Raw genomic sequence first — 18,564 nt, 5'->3', positions numbered from 1 at the left:
CTTGAGATGGTAAGTGGTGCATATGAAAGAGTTTATCTAAATTAGTATTTAAATATTGGTTAGATCACTTTGCTCTCTGAAAGCATGATATATAAAATCCACAGCCAAGTACCAGGCAGAGCTCCAGGAGTCCATTCAGAGAGAGAGAAGAGGGATTCTATGAGCAAGTGCATCAAGAGCATGATGGGGAAACCTGCAGAGACAAACAAACCAAACTAGTGGGAACTCCTGAAAGTTGAATCAACAGCTGTGGAGCCTGCATAGGACTGGACTAGGCCCTCTGCATGGTTGACAGTTGTGTAGCTTGATCTGGTAGTGCAACCCCCCCCACACACACACACCTGGCGGTAGGATCAAAATCCACCCCTGGTGCATGAGCAGGCTTTTTGAAGTCCACTACCTATAATGGGCCACCACATACAGCCTTGAGGCAGGGGGAAGGGCTTGGAATTGCCTGTACTGGATGTGCCTCCCATGGTTGCCTTCTTGGGAGGGAGGAGAGGAGGAGTGGGTTGGGAGGGGGAGGCTGGGGGTGTGGGGAGGGAGGAAGAGGCAGATCTTTGATTGGTTTGTAAAATGAATGAATAAGCAAATAGGCCATGACCATTTACTCTTGCACCTTGTAGGACAAAGAGATAATATTTAGATAAATGAAAGTTTTTTATACCTTATAATTATGCTACTTATTATAGATGTTATTTTATTTAATAGAGGAATGCATTTTTCTAAATTCATTACCTGTTGGAATATCTCAAATCAAATTGCTTTTAATTCATCTTGCTCACAAAAATCATGAAATATTTGCAGTAGACTACAAACTCACACAAACCGAACTAGCACAAAGCCTGTTTTAAAATAATGTTTGAGTACCTTGTGTAAAATTACTACATTTGAAAAGTTGTAAAAAAAAAAAACCATTATCAATCAAGGCTTTTCATTAATATGAAGTAGCTTTCTCATTGATAACTTTTTAAGATCTTAAGTACAATAAAATAGAATAAAATGCATTATTTTGTAGTTATCGGCTCTAACAGAAATGACAGATACTGTGAAGATCATTATTAGTTATAAAACCAAATGGTGATAAATCTTTTTCAAAATTCTGTGTCATTCAGTACAATATCCAAGTTCTATAAAATGGAATGTTTTAAATTTAGTTTTTATCAACAACTTTAAACTGCAAGCTATAATTGTAATAATTGAAATTGCTTTCCCGTAAGTAAATTATTTTCAGAGTGCAGAGTAGATACCAGGAAAAGACAACGATCTATTGTCTTTCATGTCTACAATTTGTTGAACAAGACCCTCTAAATTAAGAGCTTAGAAAACATCTTCATTGGTTTTTGAAATAATTAGCTTTGAAAGTCATGGTCCAGGACCCTTTTTAGATTTAGATTTAAAGTGATTTTTCTTATACTTGTCAAGTCTTGACATTTTATCATTTGGTATTTAAGGAAGGGAAGATTATTCCCCTCCCTGGAGCATTGTAAACAAACTTTGTCTTATGTTGGATTGCTAATAGTATTAAAAACAAACTTATTTTGTATTCATTATATTTTGGTCCTTTATGAAAAGTGAGTGAAGTACTACACAAGAACAGGTATCTGGCTTAAGTACAATATTCTGTGTATTTTTTGAAGTAAAACTTTAAAGGGAAAATATTACTAAATACTACTGCTCATTCCTCTAATACAGTGGTTCTCAACCTTTCTAATGCTGTGACCCCTTAAGTTCTTCATATTGTAGTGACCCCACAACCATAAAATTATATTTTCATAACTGTAATTTTGCTACTGTTATGAATTATAATGTGAATATCTGCTACCCAGATGATCTTAGGTGATCCCTGTGAAAGTGTCATTCAATGCCCAGGTTGAGAATCACTCCTCCAATACATGGAATTTTCTAATAAGAACTCTCTCTACTCAGTCTTATGAAAATGAAATTAGTTATTCCTCAGACAATAGAATGCTCTCCTTCTACAATACTTTAAAGTATAAAGGAGCCCTTTAAAGGTAATTTTATTTAGAGAACTATTTATTTTAATATCACATTTATATAATATGAATTTTTTATTTGTTTTAGTCATTGACAAACTCTAAGCATGAAGAACAATATTAACTACAAGAGAGGTGATTAGTTAATATTAGTTGAGAGAATGTCTCTTTTCTTGGAATGTCATGTCTCTCATAGATATGTATTGCTTGGGTCTCCGTTGTGTCTTTAGTACCAGAGGAGACATTTGGTAAACACCATTAGACTGACAAGTTGAATGATGAATTTTAAAATTATACCAATATTAAAATGTTAGTAGTAGAAAAGATGAGCACTGTGGCAAATAATTAGAGCAATCCAGAGTTTGAGGCAAGGGAATTGAGAGTCAAAAGCCAGCTTGGGTGCAGAACCTGTCTCCAATATACAAATATGCACATACATATAAAATTTCATGTTGGTGATAGAAGCAGAGAATGACATAATGGTTGACTCATGAATGATCTATTTAATATTTCAGGTTGTTACAGTCCTTAAAATTAAAAAATCAATGCTTGCTAAATTTCTGGTGATTTATAATGTGTATTTTTTCTACTAAATTTCCCAAAGATGAATGTGCTTTCTGCACTAGCACAGCTATTATGACAGATAAGCCAGAGGAACATATTTATGAGTCTTTTAAAAATGAAAATTTGCATGTTTCACTTTTATTCATTCTTCCCTTCAGTCAAGAATTCAGTATCACTATAAAAGCCATTTAAAATTCTTACAAATCTAAATGTAGAAAACATCATTAGAGATGGAGCTGAGGTGACATTGATGTCTGCACACATTTGGCTGGAGTGATGATGAAGATGTTAGCTTTCACAATAATGGTAATCCGAGACAAAGCATATTTGAAAATGACATTTTTAGAGTTATAAAAGATAATGCATGCGTACTGTCGTTTAATCATTCCTTAGTTGTAAACTAATTTCATTAGCATGGTGTCATTGAGTCTATTGTTATCATACTATTTATTTTGTTAGTACCTATTTAGAACACTTTGTGGCATACAAGTTGGAAGGGCTGGCATTATTTTCTTCTTGGTTTCTTTTAGTCACATCTACCACAGTCAAAGGTTATTGCTTCTCCTCTCTAATTCTCCTTTCATTTTTCTGTGCTGAGCTCAGATTAATAAAAAAAATAGAATCACAGTTTAAGATAATATTGATCCCGGAGAACACCTGAGGATGTTATGTTTTTCCTGACGAATTAATAGGGTGGAATTCTAGAGGCACCACCTGATGTCCTTCTGAAGAAAAATTCAGGGGGTCATGAAACCCAGACTTAAAACTCCAGAGAACTGCAAGTGTGTGGATCTGCCATCAAGAGGGGGACAGGTGATTTCTGAAGGTTAATATAATGTTTTGTTTTGTTTTTTAAACACGATCATTCATTGTTTTTATATTTCCTTGGTTACAACTTTCATTTCCATGCTAATCTTCCTGTCCTCTTTTCTCTTTCTTTTTCCTCTCCTTTAAATTTTCCCTTAGGAGTTACAATGAAAATGCCTAGATGCTGGGAAAAATTCTCAGTCTTCTTATCATCTGTGTAAGATGCGGATCTCCTCAACATGTCCCCAAGGTATGCAGCTGCGGAACAGGCAGGCAGGGAGGGCTTTCCTGATGCTCGATGTCTTTCTGTTGCTAAAACTGAAAATAAAAACTATACTAATTTTGAAGGTCATTATCACAATTCACCTGAGCAACACATAGTTGAAAACAGACTTTGGCTACTGGATTAGCACCACAGCTGAGTCGTTAACCCTTCTTAAACTAGAGAAGATAGTTATATGCACTTTGAGTTTCTTTTCTTACACTATATTTTGGATGATATTTTTCCCTTCCTCCAAATTCTCTCAAGGTTGGTTTTTTAATAACCAACAAATTCAATCTGATCAATGCTCTTACTGTACGAATAGCTTCCTGCAGATCTCTCTAGTTACTTACAGAAACTCCTCTTAGCTGAAACGTAACGATGCTCATAGTAATGAACTTAAGATTTGGAATATTATATGTTTTTATATATGCATTAATATCTTTTCTTTTTCCTTTTCAGCAAACTAAACATGAAGACAGCTCTGGAAATTTTTCACAAACATCCCAAGAAATCATAAAATGAGGGATATTCTGATTTTTGCCTGTAAAAATACAATGTTTAACTTTCTTGGAGACCATAGAAGGAATGTATAATTTAAAAAATAGTTTTAGGACAGTTGCAAAAGTAGTGAAGAGTTATTAGGGCTTCTAAATTATAATTCATGATATTACATCCTTGTAGACTTTGAAAATAATGAAAAAAATACATTCATTATTAAAACAATGTAAATGTCTTAGAAGCCTTTACAAAACTAACCCCATAGGCTAACATATATAATAAAGGTCAATAGTATTATATGACAAAATTTTATAAAATTTCATTTGTGTGTTCTGCATAACTGCCTGTTGTTGAGAACAATCTAATCTGGAATTATCAAGACACTCAGTTGATGAGCCTTTATTCCCCAAATCAAACCAGCACTATTAGGAGTTATCATCTCTCAGACTGCCTCCTGATAATTTTGATTTTGAAAAATCTACCCTTTCTTTGTTTTACTTTCTGTAACGATGCTGGAGAGGTGATATTACCTCGGCAGTTATCTTACAAGAAAAATCACTCCGGACCCTTAAGAGTTCAGAAACTAATGTAAATATAAGAGGGAAATTTCCAAGCTCGAGGTCTTGGTGTGCTCAGTGAAGGCCACACAAGGCTGACAATGACACACTCCATTTCTGAGGAAGGTTAAAGGAAGGGTCACATGCAAAGCCATAGCATAAATCTGGGAAGGGGTTTCAAGTTAGCAATTGTCACTTTGATACGTCCTAATGATGTGATCCAGCACAATATGCTTTACAAACACTTGAGTTAGCTAAAAGTTTGTCATAAATATTTTTACATAACCATCCGTATTTTCAGTTTCCATAGAGAAAACTTAGCATATAAAATACAAAGGGTACAGTCTAGTGCGTTTCCCTCCCTGAGTCACAAACCTAGGTCTTGACCCTGCTACAGTTGAAAATAGATAAAGTCAAGAGGGTTAATTTCAGAATTTCATAACATCTCAAGGCTTATTTTATTTTCTATTTCCTGGGATCATATTACCAGTGACACATTTGAGAAGTTATGCAAAGTTTAAAGAGCAAATTGGTTTTATATACTAAAAATGATTTTATGCCAGGCACTAAATGACACATATGCTCTATGGATGTACAGAGACGCAGAAACTCTCCGTAGATCCTTCAAGACATACTGAAGACTCTCCCATTCACTTACAACAGAGGAAGGAAGGGGACTTCACAGCAATAACAAAAATAAAGTTTTCATTTCTATGTTCCACATAATTTCAGTGCCCCCTAAAGCACAGTGCATGGAGTTCAAAATCCCAAGTATGATTTTGTTTATTTGCCTCACATTATTTCCTAACTCTTGTCTGCATAATTTTACATAATAAAGTTTGGATAATGGAGAACAACAAAAATCACTGTTTGTTGTGTTTTCCTTTGTATTCATATGATTTAAAGACAGACGTACTTGGTTAAAATTCTAGTTTGCCTGATGTTAGTTACTTATTCTTTATGACATTATTAATGTGTAAATATAACATTTTTGAACTTTTGCTCGACATCCATTGCTTACAAGGTTGTAATTATATATAACAAATGATGATTATCTGTTTTCCCATCCACAATATTGTTTTTTTATAGTGTCTAATTTTCTAAGGGAAGATGAAGGGTACTTCTAATGTACAAGACACTTAATCAGATCCAGTGTAAGAATTCATATGTATCACTATATCAAATTAGTATTTATATTAGCATATCACATTTTGCATAATATATAATTTATGTCATTTATATAATCTTTGTTTCTGCAATTGTACTAAAACTTTCAAAAGCCTGGAAGGGTCAGCAAACATTCAATAAAAGAACTGAGATGTTAAAAATTGATATTAGTATATTGTTTTATGATAAACCAATTCTGCATGCATACTCTGATTCACTGCTTAAAAAAACTTTTACATGTAGATACAGGAGGTACTGATTTTACTAGACTAAGTCCATGCCAGCTTACTAAGGGATTGATGGGAAATATAGACTTCCTGTCTATCATCAGAAACTCCAGTTTATACCCTGTTTATCTGGATCCAGAATCCTTCTACTAGATCAGAATGTTTTCCAAAGAAAAGGTAAAGTGGTTCATATGTAATTTATTGTGAAATAAGTCAATTTATTAATTAATGAAACTTATGATAGGTTTTAGAACACATTTGTTCTTCCATGTGATATACACATGTATTTTCTTAATGTCACCATTTTTAAACTGTGATAAATAAGATTTCTCTAACAGAAATGGAAAAAAGCATCTTCTTTTTATTCACAAGTCATTTTGTTTTGCTTTGTTTTGTTTTACAGTGGCAGTTCTTGGAAGAGCTTTTAGAACAAGGTAGTTTCCCATATAACAAGGTAGTCCTCAAGCATATCAGTCCCTAGAACAGCGTATCCCCCTAATGTATCATGAACTTAACCCACGTTTGAGCTTGCTGTCTCTGGTAATACATTGCTGATAGGCAATGTTTCACCCCTAGAAACTTTCTCTTGACCCATTCAAATGTGCATTAATTTTTAACAGAGATTAAAAATTCAAGCTCTAACTATTGTATGTGGTTTCTAGTTAATGCATTGTTTCTCTTTTTCTTGGTATCTTTTTGTAGTTAATCATATGTAACAGCATAACTATGAATAGAGTATTCACAAAGCACAAATATCAAAGGGTTCTCACATATAAATGGTTGACCTACTGATGGATCTGAAACATATGACTCATGAAGGTACAGTGCTTTTTTACATTTATCTTACCTTACGTGGTTGTAGATAATGGGTCTGCATTTCTATAATCATGTGAGGACTTAGAATGTGAAAAGGCAGCAGAGCAGCAAGGGGACCCAAGTGCTGGAGCTTGCTCTGTGAGGAGAAAGGTCAGATCACTAATGGATCATTTACTGGGTGGTTATGCTTTCAGAATTGTTACTTCTATACAAATGCACTCAGATTGATTTAGGTTCTTTCACCCATCATTGTGTCAGGTAGGAAGGATGCAATAATACCCAATCTTATGGGCCATCAGTGAAGAGACTATTCCATAAATTGTAGCACATGGTATCCTAATGAGTTTAACTTCTGCTCTGATAATTGTGTCACTCTCGCACACATGGACACTCTAGTCATCCCAAGAAACAACCCGAGAACAAGATATCAGTCTTCCTCTTCTACCTAGTTTCCTTTATTAATAGACACGAGTCAGGACTGACAGGCTGCATTCTAACCATTTGTGCTGTTAGTTGATGAGAAGCTGTGATGTAGATAGAAGAGTGTTAAGACAAAAATCCTCAGACACCATGTGTTAAGACATAGTGTCAGATGTTTCATGTCAGCGTGATACCTCCTCCATCATAAAACATTCTTACTATGCCAGCTGACCTTATAGGAGCACAGACCATGCTTAAGAACACATAAGAAATGAACTCAGTGTTCAAGATGTTTGTTTTTAGGGAAAACTACTGCCAGAGAAAACCTGTGACTGTAATTATACAATAATTTCCGTATCCATAATGTTAACCAGCAATTCCCTCACCCTGCCTCCCTCCTTGCAAGCTCTGATTTCTGGAAAAGTATGTTAACCTTTATTTATCTTTTTAAGTTAACCTTTATTATCTTCATTTTTGCTTTATGCTTCAAATTTGCAGGTAACATGTATATTACTAGCCTTTGATAATTTTGTCTTGTGACATTAGTTTTATTTACTAATTTACTATCGGATAAAAATACATTTTTAAATAGCTTCATCTAGTTGTTTCCTTTTAATATATTTATGATATTGATATTAGTTTAATGACTTATCAAGCTAGAATATTCATGCAAGATCAAATAGTAAATACTATCATCCTGGTCTTATGTACAGTCTTTCTCTTCAGGCCTAATTTATTGGCCCAATTTTCCCACTTCATTGGAGATTTTGATTTTTTGTTTTTGTTGTGTCTTGCTACAAGATACCGGTATATATTACAGGCTTGCCTTGAACTTACTATGTAGCCCAGGTTAGCCTCCAACTTTGGATCTTCCTGCCTCAGCCTCATACGTACTTGTATTAAAGCATGTCATCACCCTCAGCTTTACTTACTTTTATTTTTATTTTTATTTTTTGGTAGGGTTTGAGGTGACACTATTCTTTGGAAGACATGAACTAATGTCTGTTCACTCCAGAGAGGGAACCATAGACAGATCAAAGTAACAGTAACAACAAAGCCCAGCTTGATAAACCAATGAGTTTATTGTGTGACAGTGTTACATACAGGAGTGTGAATTAGAGATTACTTAGAGAGCACTGACAACTCAAAGACAAGTGTATCACTAGAAGTCTAGCTCACTTTGAATAGAAATCACAAAACCTAGAGCCTTGGAAATCACTGAAAGACTTGTAAGCAGCTCCAAAGGTTTGGGAATCTTTTTCAGCTCTCTTAATTTTTATGCAACCTCAAGAAAGGTAAGGCCTTATGCATCCAGTATGTTTTGGGAACTTCCTGATACTTTTGAGTTGTGTATTTCCTGAGTCTTAAGGAGACTCCATTTAGAATTGGAGAGTCTGAATGGTCTTCCCTCCAAGATGGAGCATGTCATTTAGGGGGAAAATGCTACACAGCATGGTGGGGTTATACATGTCAATGCCTCTAGTCTTCCTTGATTGCTCTCTATCTTATATGTTGAGACAGGGTCTGTCACTAAACCTGAAGCTTACTGTTTAGAGTAACGCGTCTGGCCAATGATCTGGAGTAATCGAATTTCTTACTCTAATACTAGGATTACAGTCACATGTCCCCATTCCTTCCCTTTTAAGTGAGTGTTTGGGATAAAGACTTGGGTCCTTAGGCTTTGTCACTCTCACTGTACTTGCTGAGCTGCGTCCCTAGCCTGTTTTCTCTTTTTCCTTTTTTTTTTTTTTATTTGAAACTTGTTGGAGGCTACTGTTTCACCAGATGTAGACTGGGCTCATTTGAAATTTGTGATATTTCTCCCTCAGCTTCCCTAGTGCTGGGAATTCAGGCATGAACCAACATGCCCAGCCCCAGTGGTTTTTATATACACATTAATAATTAATCTCAATCTCTTTTAAAATGTCTGAGTCTTTCCCATGTTTTTAGAAAAGAAAGAGACAATTTCATTTCTTTGTTTTAGGTTTTATTTTCACAAAGGAGTCATCTTTGGGAGCAGCTTCCATCCTCCATGTCTGATTATAAGTGGAGGGTCTGTCTTCCTTTACTGCTGTATCTTTTTTTTTTTTTTTTTTTTTTTTTTTTTTTTTTTTTTTTTTTTTTTTTTTTTTTTTTTTGGTTTTTTGAGACAGGGTTTCTCTGTGTAGCTTTGTGCCTTTCCTGGAACTCACTTGGTAGCCCAGGCTGGCCTCGAACTCACAGAGATCCGCCTGGCTCTGCCTCCCAAGTGCTAGGATTAAAGGCGTGCGCCACCACCGCCCGGCTGCTGTATCTTTTTATTTCTGTTGGCATTTGTTTTCTTCCTATTTCTTAAGCGCATTGACACTCATTTCCCAAACTCTTCTGTAATTATTCTTTTCTTGCATATTATTACTTTTCCAAAGTCCTTTCCAAGGGTCTAAATTTTCTTGCTGTCATTCCTGTTCTAATGAAGTGCTTTCTGTAAAGCGTTAACGGAATTACATTTTTACTTTGTTAAGGATGTACTGTTTTTGTGTACTCTCAAGTTCGCAATATCTTTAGACTTACAAATTATCTGTTACCAGTTCTCTCAGCAGTCTGGCAACTCTTGGTTCCATAGCCATACTAACAAACCAAATAAAGTGAATGGTGACATGAAGCACTATGTGTAAAGTGTTTGCTGGTGAGGGGATCTCTCATAAGTACTGGGTGTATGGCAGGATCGAGGGCCACCTCTCTTCCTTGTGATACTAGCTTCATGCAGGGATTTCTATATCTTTATATTTGGTTCTAGCCTTGAGCTGGCAGCTTTCTGGAAGTACAGTGGAAAAGGGCAGGTGGGTTAGTAATGGTTTTTAGACAGACCGACACAAAACCTAATTTTTCAGTAAATGAAGACATGCAGCCAAGAACAGATTTTGTCATCTGTGGTTAGGTGAGTAGAGTGGGTGGACCTCAGAAATCTCCTTGCTGCAGGTGGAGAGAGAAACCCAATTCAGCTTCCCTGTATAAAAGATGCCAATCTTTTAATCACATCTAACCTTACTCTCAGGAATAACTGATGCTTCTTGTTCTTAGGTGTTATTGAAATTTTGTCCTCAAATCCTTAGGCTGTCTTACAAGATTTTTTTCACTTTCTATTTATGATAAGTTCATGACAATCCAACTATTGGTTTTCCAGATGTATTGGTCTCTTTTATGTCCTTTCTTTTGTGGAGAAAATAAAGATCAATTCTGTGTTCAATAAATCTGAATTAAGAATTACAATGAGTCCTCTACCTTAAGTATACCAAAACGAAGGGAATACAGCATGCTAAGTAACTAGAGAGAATGTGTGTTTCACAAAATTATTTCCCCAAGTGTTGTGTCAAATCCGTTCATCTGCAAGCTGTTTTTTAAAATAATTATTATCTATAAAAATATAGATTTTTATATTGTTCACTATAAATAAATACAAGGCTGATATAACCACAAGATGTATACTTTCAATTCAGTTCCTTATAATGTCTAGCTGGATTTTGCTAGTGTGCTAGTGTAGTTTTAAGTGGTGGTTATCAATCCTCATATAGTTCCCCCCTCTTCTACTTTACTATTCTTTTTTCCCTATATTCATTCTTTTCATCTTCATTCCTCTTACTATTTGATGAGTACTCACCATTATCTTTCTTCTGTGTCTTTTCCTGTTTGCTACCACAATGACCTATACTATTACAAAAAAAATCTGAACTATGTAAACTTGTCATCTAAATAGAAAAATCTTTTCTCTGATTGAACCTCCTTGTTCTTTTTTAAGCATTATATTTTATTTCTATCCCTTCAAAATACTGTATTGTTCTCTAACCTATAAAGATGCAGTAATGGTAAAGAAATACATACAATGGAAATGACATCTAAAACTAAGAGATAAGATATTCTGTATGCCTTGGTAATGCTCTCAGGGAAAAATATGTAATTGAATTTATTCATCTTTCAACAAATTGACTTTTCCTACCTTGCATAATTTGCTTCTTTATGTAATGAATAACCTATTTGTGTGAACACTATGATTGTAAAAATAAATTTCTTTCAAAGTAATTTTTGTTTCTTATTCTAAACCATGAACATAATTTATGAAATAAAGTGATTCTAACAATGTAAGCAAGGGATATTTCCAAGGTGACATCACAACACATTGGGTTTGGGGGATATATAAGATATGTGTCCTGAATACAGTTGAAGTCCGGCTGCTCATTCGAACCTTCAGTATAAACACAAACTGTACTTTACTGAAAATTAGATAGAATACAGTACTTCGGTGTCAATCAAGGACACAAGGTCAGCCTTCAAAGAATGGGTTCAATCTTTGGTGTGGGCATAGTGCCTTCAATAAAGTTCTAATTCTCTTGGATTCAGTCTAATTTCCAGAAAAATGGAGATTTGTCACCTAAGATTGCAATTAGGACTTAAAGCTCTATATGTAAAGCATTTACTATAGTACCAATCTCATAGTGAGCATTCAGTGAACAGTTACTAATATTATTAAAACACCATTCAAATACTTTTGACCAACACAAATAAAACTTTATCAGTCACAAACAAAATTAACTCAGCGGGTCAATATCTATACATTAAGCAAATGGAAACAACCAGGAAGGATAAGCTGTACTCAACAAAGTCTCTAGATTAAATAAAATGTTTAATGATATGGGGCTGTGGGAGGGGCATTTTGCATTTTAGATGTTAAAAAGGGGGTTCAGAATGTGAATATTTTCATCTCAAAATATTCAGAAGAGTCATTTAATTAACAAATATTCTTGCACTGCCCGTTATGTGCTGTGCTGTGTTTACCAACCATGCAGAAGAAAATGCCTCCTTTTTCATGCTTGAATGCTTTCCTTTTCCACAGACGTTTCCACTAGGACTGGGAGATGGGCAATTCTATTCGTGGACAGATGGTCTGAGAAGAAAAGACTGGCATGACTACGAAAGCATTCAGAAGGACGCTTTGCGCTCAGGTACGGACTTCAGAGTAAGACAAAGTGCTGCTTTTACTTCCGTGTTTCATTTGTCGCCCAAAGGCTCTCATGTCAGTTTTTCTTCTGCATGCAGTAAGGGTGTCTGTCTTATGGGAACACTGGGGATCAACAATGGGCAGTAATGAAATGTAATCAGAAGATTTCCTGTATCCCAGTCTGACCCTGCAGTCCCGTGGCCTCTTATAAAATAATCACCAGAAGCTTATAGTAATTATAACTGCTTGGCCATTAGCTCAGGCTTACCACTGACTAGCTCTTACACTTAAACTCAGCCCATTTTGGTTAATCTATATGTTGCCGCATGTTCTGTGGCTTTACCTGTGTGCCATTACATGCTGCTCCCTGGATGGTAGGCTGGCATCTCTTGACTCAGCCTTCCTCTTCCCAAAATTCTCCTTATCTGCTTATACCACCTATACTTCCTGCCTCACTACTGGCCAATCGGCATTTTATTAAACCAGTGTACAAAAGCATTATCCCACAGTAACAAAATGACTTGGAATTGCATAGACAAGACAAATAATGAATGGCTTCCACTTGGCTGCAGAAGAGGTCATTGAAAATTGTCACATCTATATTATCTTCTGTTTCCCAGCCCTAAAAATAACTCTATGGGTGCTCTTGGGATTTATCAGTGAGACATGACCTGGTAAACAGGAGCCAGATTGACACATTGGGGTGAATTATATCTAAATGGCAATGCAAAGCAACTCGGTCATGCCACAAGTTTTAGGCATTTTAACCGGCTGTAACAACTCTGAAGTTGGTGATACTTGAACTAACAGTTCAATAGAACCAACTAGGTTTGAATTTGTGTAGCCAGGTGATACAGCTAACAGAAAGAAATTACAGGAAAAGTCCTTGTAAAAAGATTGAAAAAATTACATAGTTTTGCAATTAAAATTTCAGAAGAACACATCAGTAGAAATCCATGGAAGGGAATGGCACACACCAGGCAGTCCTCGTTCTCTCGCTCAGCCAAAGTGACTTTGCTCTTTCACAGTGAAGGGGGGTCACAGAAATAGGGTAACTACTGTTTGGAAAGATATTTGAACAGCAGTGAGGTATTGCATCTGGGTCAAGTCGGAAGCATAGCTATGACTACCCAGTATGAGGTCATCCTGGTCAACCTTCTACAAACCTATCCCCTCAGGATAATTGCAGTGAGAGTGTTACATTGTCCTGACATTGTACAGGGCTGTTCTAAGTCAGGTAGAGCTGATCTAATTATAGCTCCTTTCACTCTTTTCTCACAATCTTTTCTTTTTTTTATCAAGCATAACACACCTCTCTATTCCACAAAAGCAACTTGTTCCAAAGATAATTCCTGTTTTAAGAGAATCGATCTCTTCGAGATATCCTCTTCCCCCTCCTTCATTGACCATGAGCCAAGGAAAAATCACAAAACTGTTCTCCTCACCACCTGCTTCACCTGTTAATCCTCTCATCCCTTATTTCTGTCAGCTTTAGTCCACCTATATTAATCTGACCATCTGTTCCTTATGCTTCAGGACACAAAAGGTTTTTTGGAGATGTTTACTGAACCTTGTCAACTGAATCTGTAACAAAATAATAATAATAAAGTCATCAAAAATATTGAATGGAGGTTTAGTACTAAGCATATTGCTGAATCTCAGAATAATTTTTGTAGATATTAGCCAAAGTTTATGTAACATTGAATCTTTAAGTCTCCATTAACATAATGAATATCAATTAGCTAACACCATGGAGAGCTAAATAAGATCCAGTTCTTCTCAATCTACCTGTACCAATTCCCAGAACCAAAGGTAATGTAATATTTGAACATGGAGTAATGACAGACCCAGGGGACAGAGACACAGCTGGGTTAAAATTCTAGCTTTTCCATTTATGAACTATGTACATAGCAAATCAGTTGTTCCTTTGCTATTCTACTTTGCAGAAATTCCTTAATGACTAAATAATTAATAAATAAATAATATGTAAAGTAAAGAGTTATTTGGGCGTGAGCTAATAATAACTAAGTATTTTTAAATTTTATTTTATTTTTATTGTGTGTGTGCCTGTATGTGCATACGAGTGTGCAGTGCCCAAGCATGCCAGAAGAAGGCATCATCTGGAGCAGATATTTGTGAGTTACTGGACATTGGTGGTGGTCACTAAATTAAGGTGTTCTGGAAGAGCAGCTTGCGCTCTTAATTACTGGGTCAACATTCCAGACTCCAAAACTGTAAATATTAAGTCATGTTAATTAATTTTACATGAATGGTTATACCTTCAGTTTGTGCAAACAAATTTTGGATACAAAATTTAGCACTTTCCCATTATTTCTGCTTCATACCACCTATTTTGTGGTTTATCTCTATATGGATCAAGGGACATTCAAACAACCTCATAATGTAGCCCTTTTTCAATACAAATTAGCTGTGATTTTTTTTAAAGTGACTAATGTTAAGGCTGTTTAATGGCTCTCTGGAGGATATATAAATATATCCTAAATGAAAACATTTTCAATCATTCAGACACACATGAATAGAGTCTCAAAATAAAATAAACATCTATATGTACCATATCCACGCCACTTTATTGTATCTCCTCTAAGACTGAAATTTCATGCTTACCCTCTTACTTTTCTCCATAGTTATTACCACCTGTGTATTCACACTTAAGCACATTCTGCTGTGTTAGATTGTGTTTGAATTTATTTAAAGTCTAATCATACACAATGACTTTTGCTCCCCACTTACTGTTATTATTAAGTTAGTCTATGTTAATGTGTAAAACCAGTTGAGTCATTACTGTTAATTTTCTAGAATATTCTCTTTGTGGTCATTTGGATGTTTTCGAAGTTTTAGTTATCGTGTGTACTCCTTCTATAAAGGAGTACACTTTTGTATGGTCTTGTGCTAGAGACAATATTTTCTGAAGAATATATCAAATAGTATACTTGTATGTTTGAGGGAGTCATATCATTGGCCATAGTAAATTGTTCTCCAAAATTCTTAAGGTAGTTTCCCTTCAATCAATAATGGATTGAATTCCCATTGCTGCAAGTCCAGGTAAGCACTTCATCCTGTAGTAGTAGTTCCCCAGTTAATTGTAATGGAATTTATACATAATCACTACAATTTGCATATTTATCCATTTTAATGAGATTAGTCTCTTGTGATTATAAGCTCTTTTTCTTCTATTCGGGGAAAAATTCTTAGAATTTCTAAGTTGATTTTTATTTTTCCATTCCATTCCTTATTAATCTATACAGCACCAATGTTCCTTATGAATCTATATAGAGGCATCATTTTGTTTTGGATAATGTACTTTGGTGGATAATGTAGGGAAATGTATTATCTCATATTTCGCAATCTTTTCAAAACATCTTTGCACGTGTAGGCTATGAAATAGTGCTTCTTTTTAACTTGGTTAAATTCTCTCAGTCTCTCCCTTCCTCCCTCCCTCCCCTCTTCCACCTTCCTCCCTTCCATCTTTCCTTTTCCTTTTCCTGCTTTCTCCTTTCTGTTCTCTCTTTTATTCTCACTGTGAGGTCCTGGCCTGAAACCTCTGCATCTAGTCTAGTGCTTTGCTTGGAGGTTTAAATTCCACACCTGTACACTGACAATTTCCTAAGGATAGGTCATGCCAATGTTGATGCTTTGTACCACTTTTTAACAGCTTGAGAATTTTATTCTCTACATTTAAGACCTAAATCCACATGTTCATTTTCATATGGAAGAATGTAGGAATCTAGCAATTATTTATATTTTAGCTGACTGGCAATTATTTATGTTTTTGCTGAATGTGTGTTCAAGTTTCAATAGTGTTTAGTGGAAGTTTGTTTCATCCATTTATCTGAGTGTTGACTATTACAAATTAAATTTCTGTATTTTTGTGCTATCTTTTGGAGTTCTTAATCCCATTCAATAAATAAAAATCCCTGTCATTTTAATTTAGTAGTTCATATATAGAATCATCATAGTAATTACTAACTTGTTATTAAGCAAACGAGTGATTTTCTTGCTTATCTTTTACAATCATGTGTCACTAATCTTTCATTGTATTATTTCTGATGGACATGAAGAGAATGTATGCACAGTTTTAAAAATTGGATTATAAAATGGGCTAATAAGTTAGAACATAATTAATAGTTGCCAAATTGTCCAACTTAGGTGAAATCATGCATATTAACTGAGATTCGGGGAACCTTGTAAGTTAATTCTCAAATTTTTAAGTGTAAACCTTACAAAACTGACATTATATAGATTTTTACATATTTTGAAAACTTTATGAGCATTATACCTGGCATATAGACATGTTAAAGATTTAATATAAATCAGAATTCAGGAAATTCTGAATATTAAAATTGTCTACCAATATCATTTAATTTTCATTGTGGGCATTCATAATATTTGGGAGTTATGACAATGTTGTTTTAATGTTTTCTATCTTTTCTTAACCTTATTAGTTTAGTTCTTTCTGTCTTTTCCAAAAACACTCTTGGAACACCAGTGTAATGTTGAACAGCTGGTAACAATGGCTACCTTTGACTTGGTACAATGTCTACAACAGCAAATTAAGTGCTCTTTTTAATATTTTATATATAACTACCATTTTCATCTACCTAATTTCTTCATTGCATGTGTACTTTGTCATAATTACTAACATGATGTAATAATCTTTAGCAAACACTCTTCTCATACTTCTGATTAGCTAAGACTATGGGCTTTATTTTTACTTATGTGAATTGGTGTGTGTGTATGTGTGTGTGTGTGTGTGTGTGTATGTGTGTGTACGCTCACATGTGCTTAAGTGTGTATGGAGGCACATGTGCCATGGTGTGTAACACAAATCTTAAATGGTCTTATTAAGAAAAAACTCAGTGCCAACTATTTGGGTGAATTCTGAAAGATCAGAGGAGCAGAACAAGCCACAGCTAAACTCAATGGTGTGCATGTGAAGAAGAGAGGATAACTTTCAGGAGGCAGTTACCTCCTTCCAGAGTGAGTTTTCAGAGTTGAATGAGGGTCATCAGGTTTGCAAAGCCATGACTGTTATGAGGTGAACTGCCTCAATAATCTGTGAATTTAATTTTATAAAGCTAAAGACCTGTTGACTTCCTGAATGTGTTTATTTTTATTGAAAGAATAATTGGTCTTTCTCCTTTAATGTGCTATGTGGATAATTTTTCAAATAAAATCCAGAGGAATATTCTTGAGATAATCAGATAATTTCATTTCTCCATTTAAACTGCTGATAAGGCTGGCTATCAGATTTAAAACTGAAGCCAAGTTCATGCCCTGAGCTGTAAGGCCCAACATGATCTATAATTGACCCATCTATGACCTCAAATGTTGAGTGGTATGTAGTCTGTTACCCTCATGTTCTCCTCCAATATGCTGGAAATTTCCCAAGGGTTTTCACTGCCTTCTCCTCCCCCTGAATCCCTTTTATCCATATTACATAAACTAATTCATAAAGATAGCCGGTTCATTTCTTTTCACCATAGAAGTCGTTCCATCACCATGATATCATATGAAGAAGCAATCATTCATGCTCCATAACTTTCCAAATTAAATTTTCTTGCAGAATTTATACTTTAATCAATCTATCAATCAATCAGTCTATCTATCTATCTATCTATCTATCTATCTATCTATCTATCTACCTACTTATCTATCTATCTACATTATATGTTTATGTGTGTGATTAGTTAATTCAAGCTTATGAGTCTATGAAATATAACCATTTGCCCCAAAGCTCTAAATTACAATATTCCCTTGAATTATCTGAATTATCTTTTGACTGGAGGTAAAAAAATATTGGACAAGTCTGATACAATCTACTTGTTACTTTTCTCTTCTGGAGAACACATCTCATGCCCCCTAAAGTAACTTTTAGCTTATGATCTAAGCTACTAAAAGGTCATATTTATTCCTCCTAATTCCCACAGTAAAATACTGAAAGGATATGCATTCAAAGAAAATTTAAGAGTTAGAAATTTACTATGCTTTAAATCATTAGTGTTATACTTTCCTAAATTCTTTAAACAATATCTCCCTTCAGTGCTGATGAGGGACCAGTTTTTCTCCTAAATATCATTACTCTACAGAATTGAACAAGATTGCTTAACACAAAAGAATGGGAAGCTGAAGTGCATCCATTTTGGAGAGACTGTAAATACATTGTATCCTAAAGGTAAAAACAAAGAGAGAAGGGGGAGATGGGAAAAAAGAGTGGGAAGGAGAGAGAGAGAGAGAGAGAGAGAGAGAGAGAGAG

General features: G+C 35.0%; 1 protein-coding gene across 1 annotated transcript in view; it reads left to right on the top strand.

Annotated features, from left to right (window-relative positions):
- The window catches only part of Galntl6 (polypeptide N-acetylgalactosaminyltransferase like 6), a 767,544-nt gene that overhangs the window by 10,426 nt on the left and 738,554 nt on the right, over window positions 1–18,564 (top strand). The window contains exon 3 of the mRNA XM_059244461.1: window positions 12,186–12,294. Coding sequence (XP_059100444.1) covers window positions 12,186–12,294 — 109 coding nt within the window. The remainder of the gene's footprint in view (window positions 1–12,185; window positions 12,295–18,564) is intronic.

This window comes from Peromyscus eremicus, chromosome 17 (genome assembly GCF_949786415.1).
Source record: "Peromyscus eremicus chromosome 17, PerEre_H2_v1, whole genome shotgun sequence".
Classification (NCBI taxonomy): Eukaryota; Metazoa; Chordata; class Mammalia; order Rodentia; family Cricetidae; genus Peromyscus; species Peromyscus eremicus.
The sequence above is the reverse complement of the archived record's forward strand: the minus strand, read 5'-3'. Positions and strand labels throughout refer to the sequence as shown.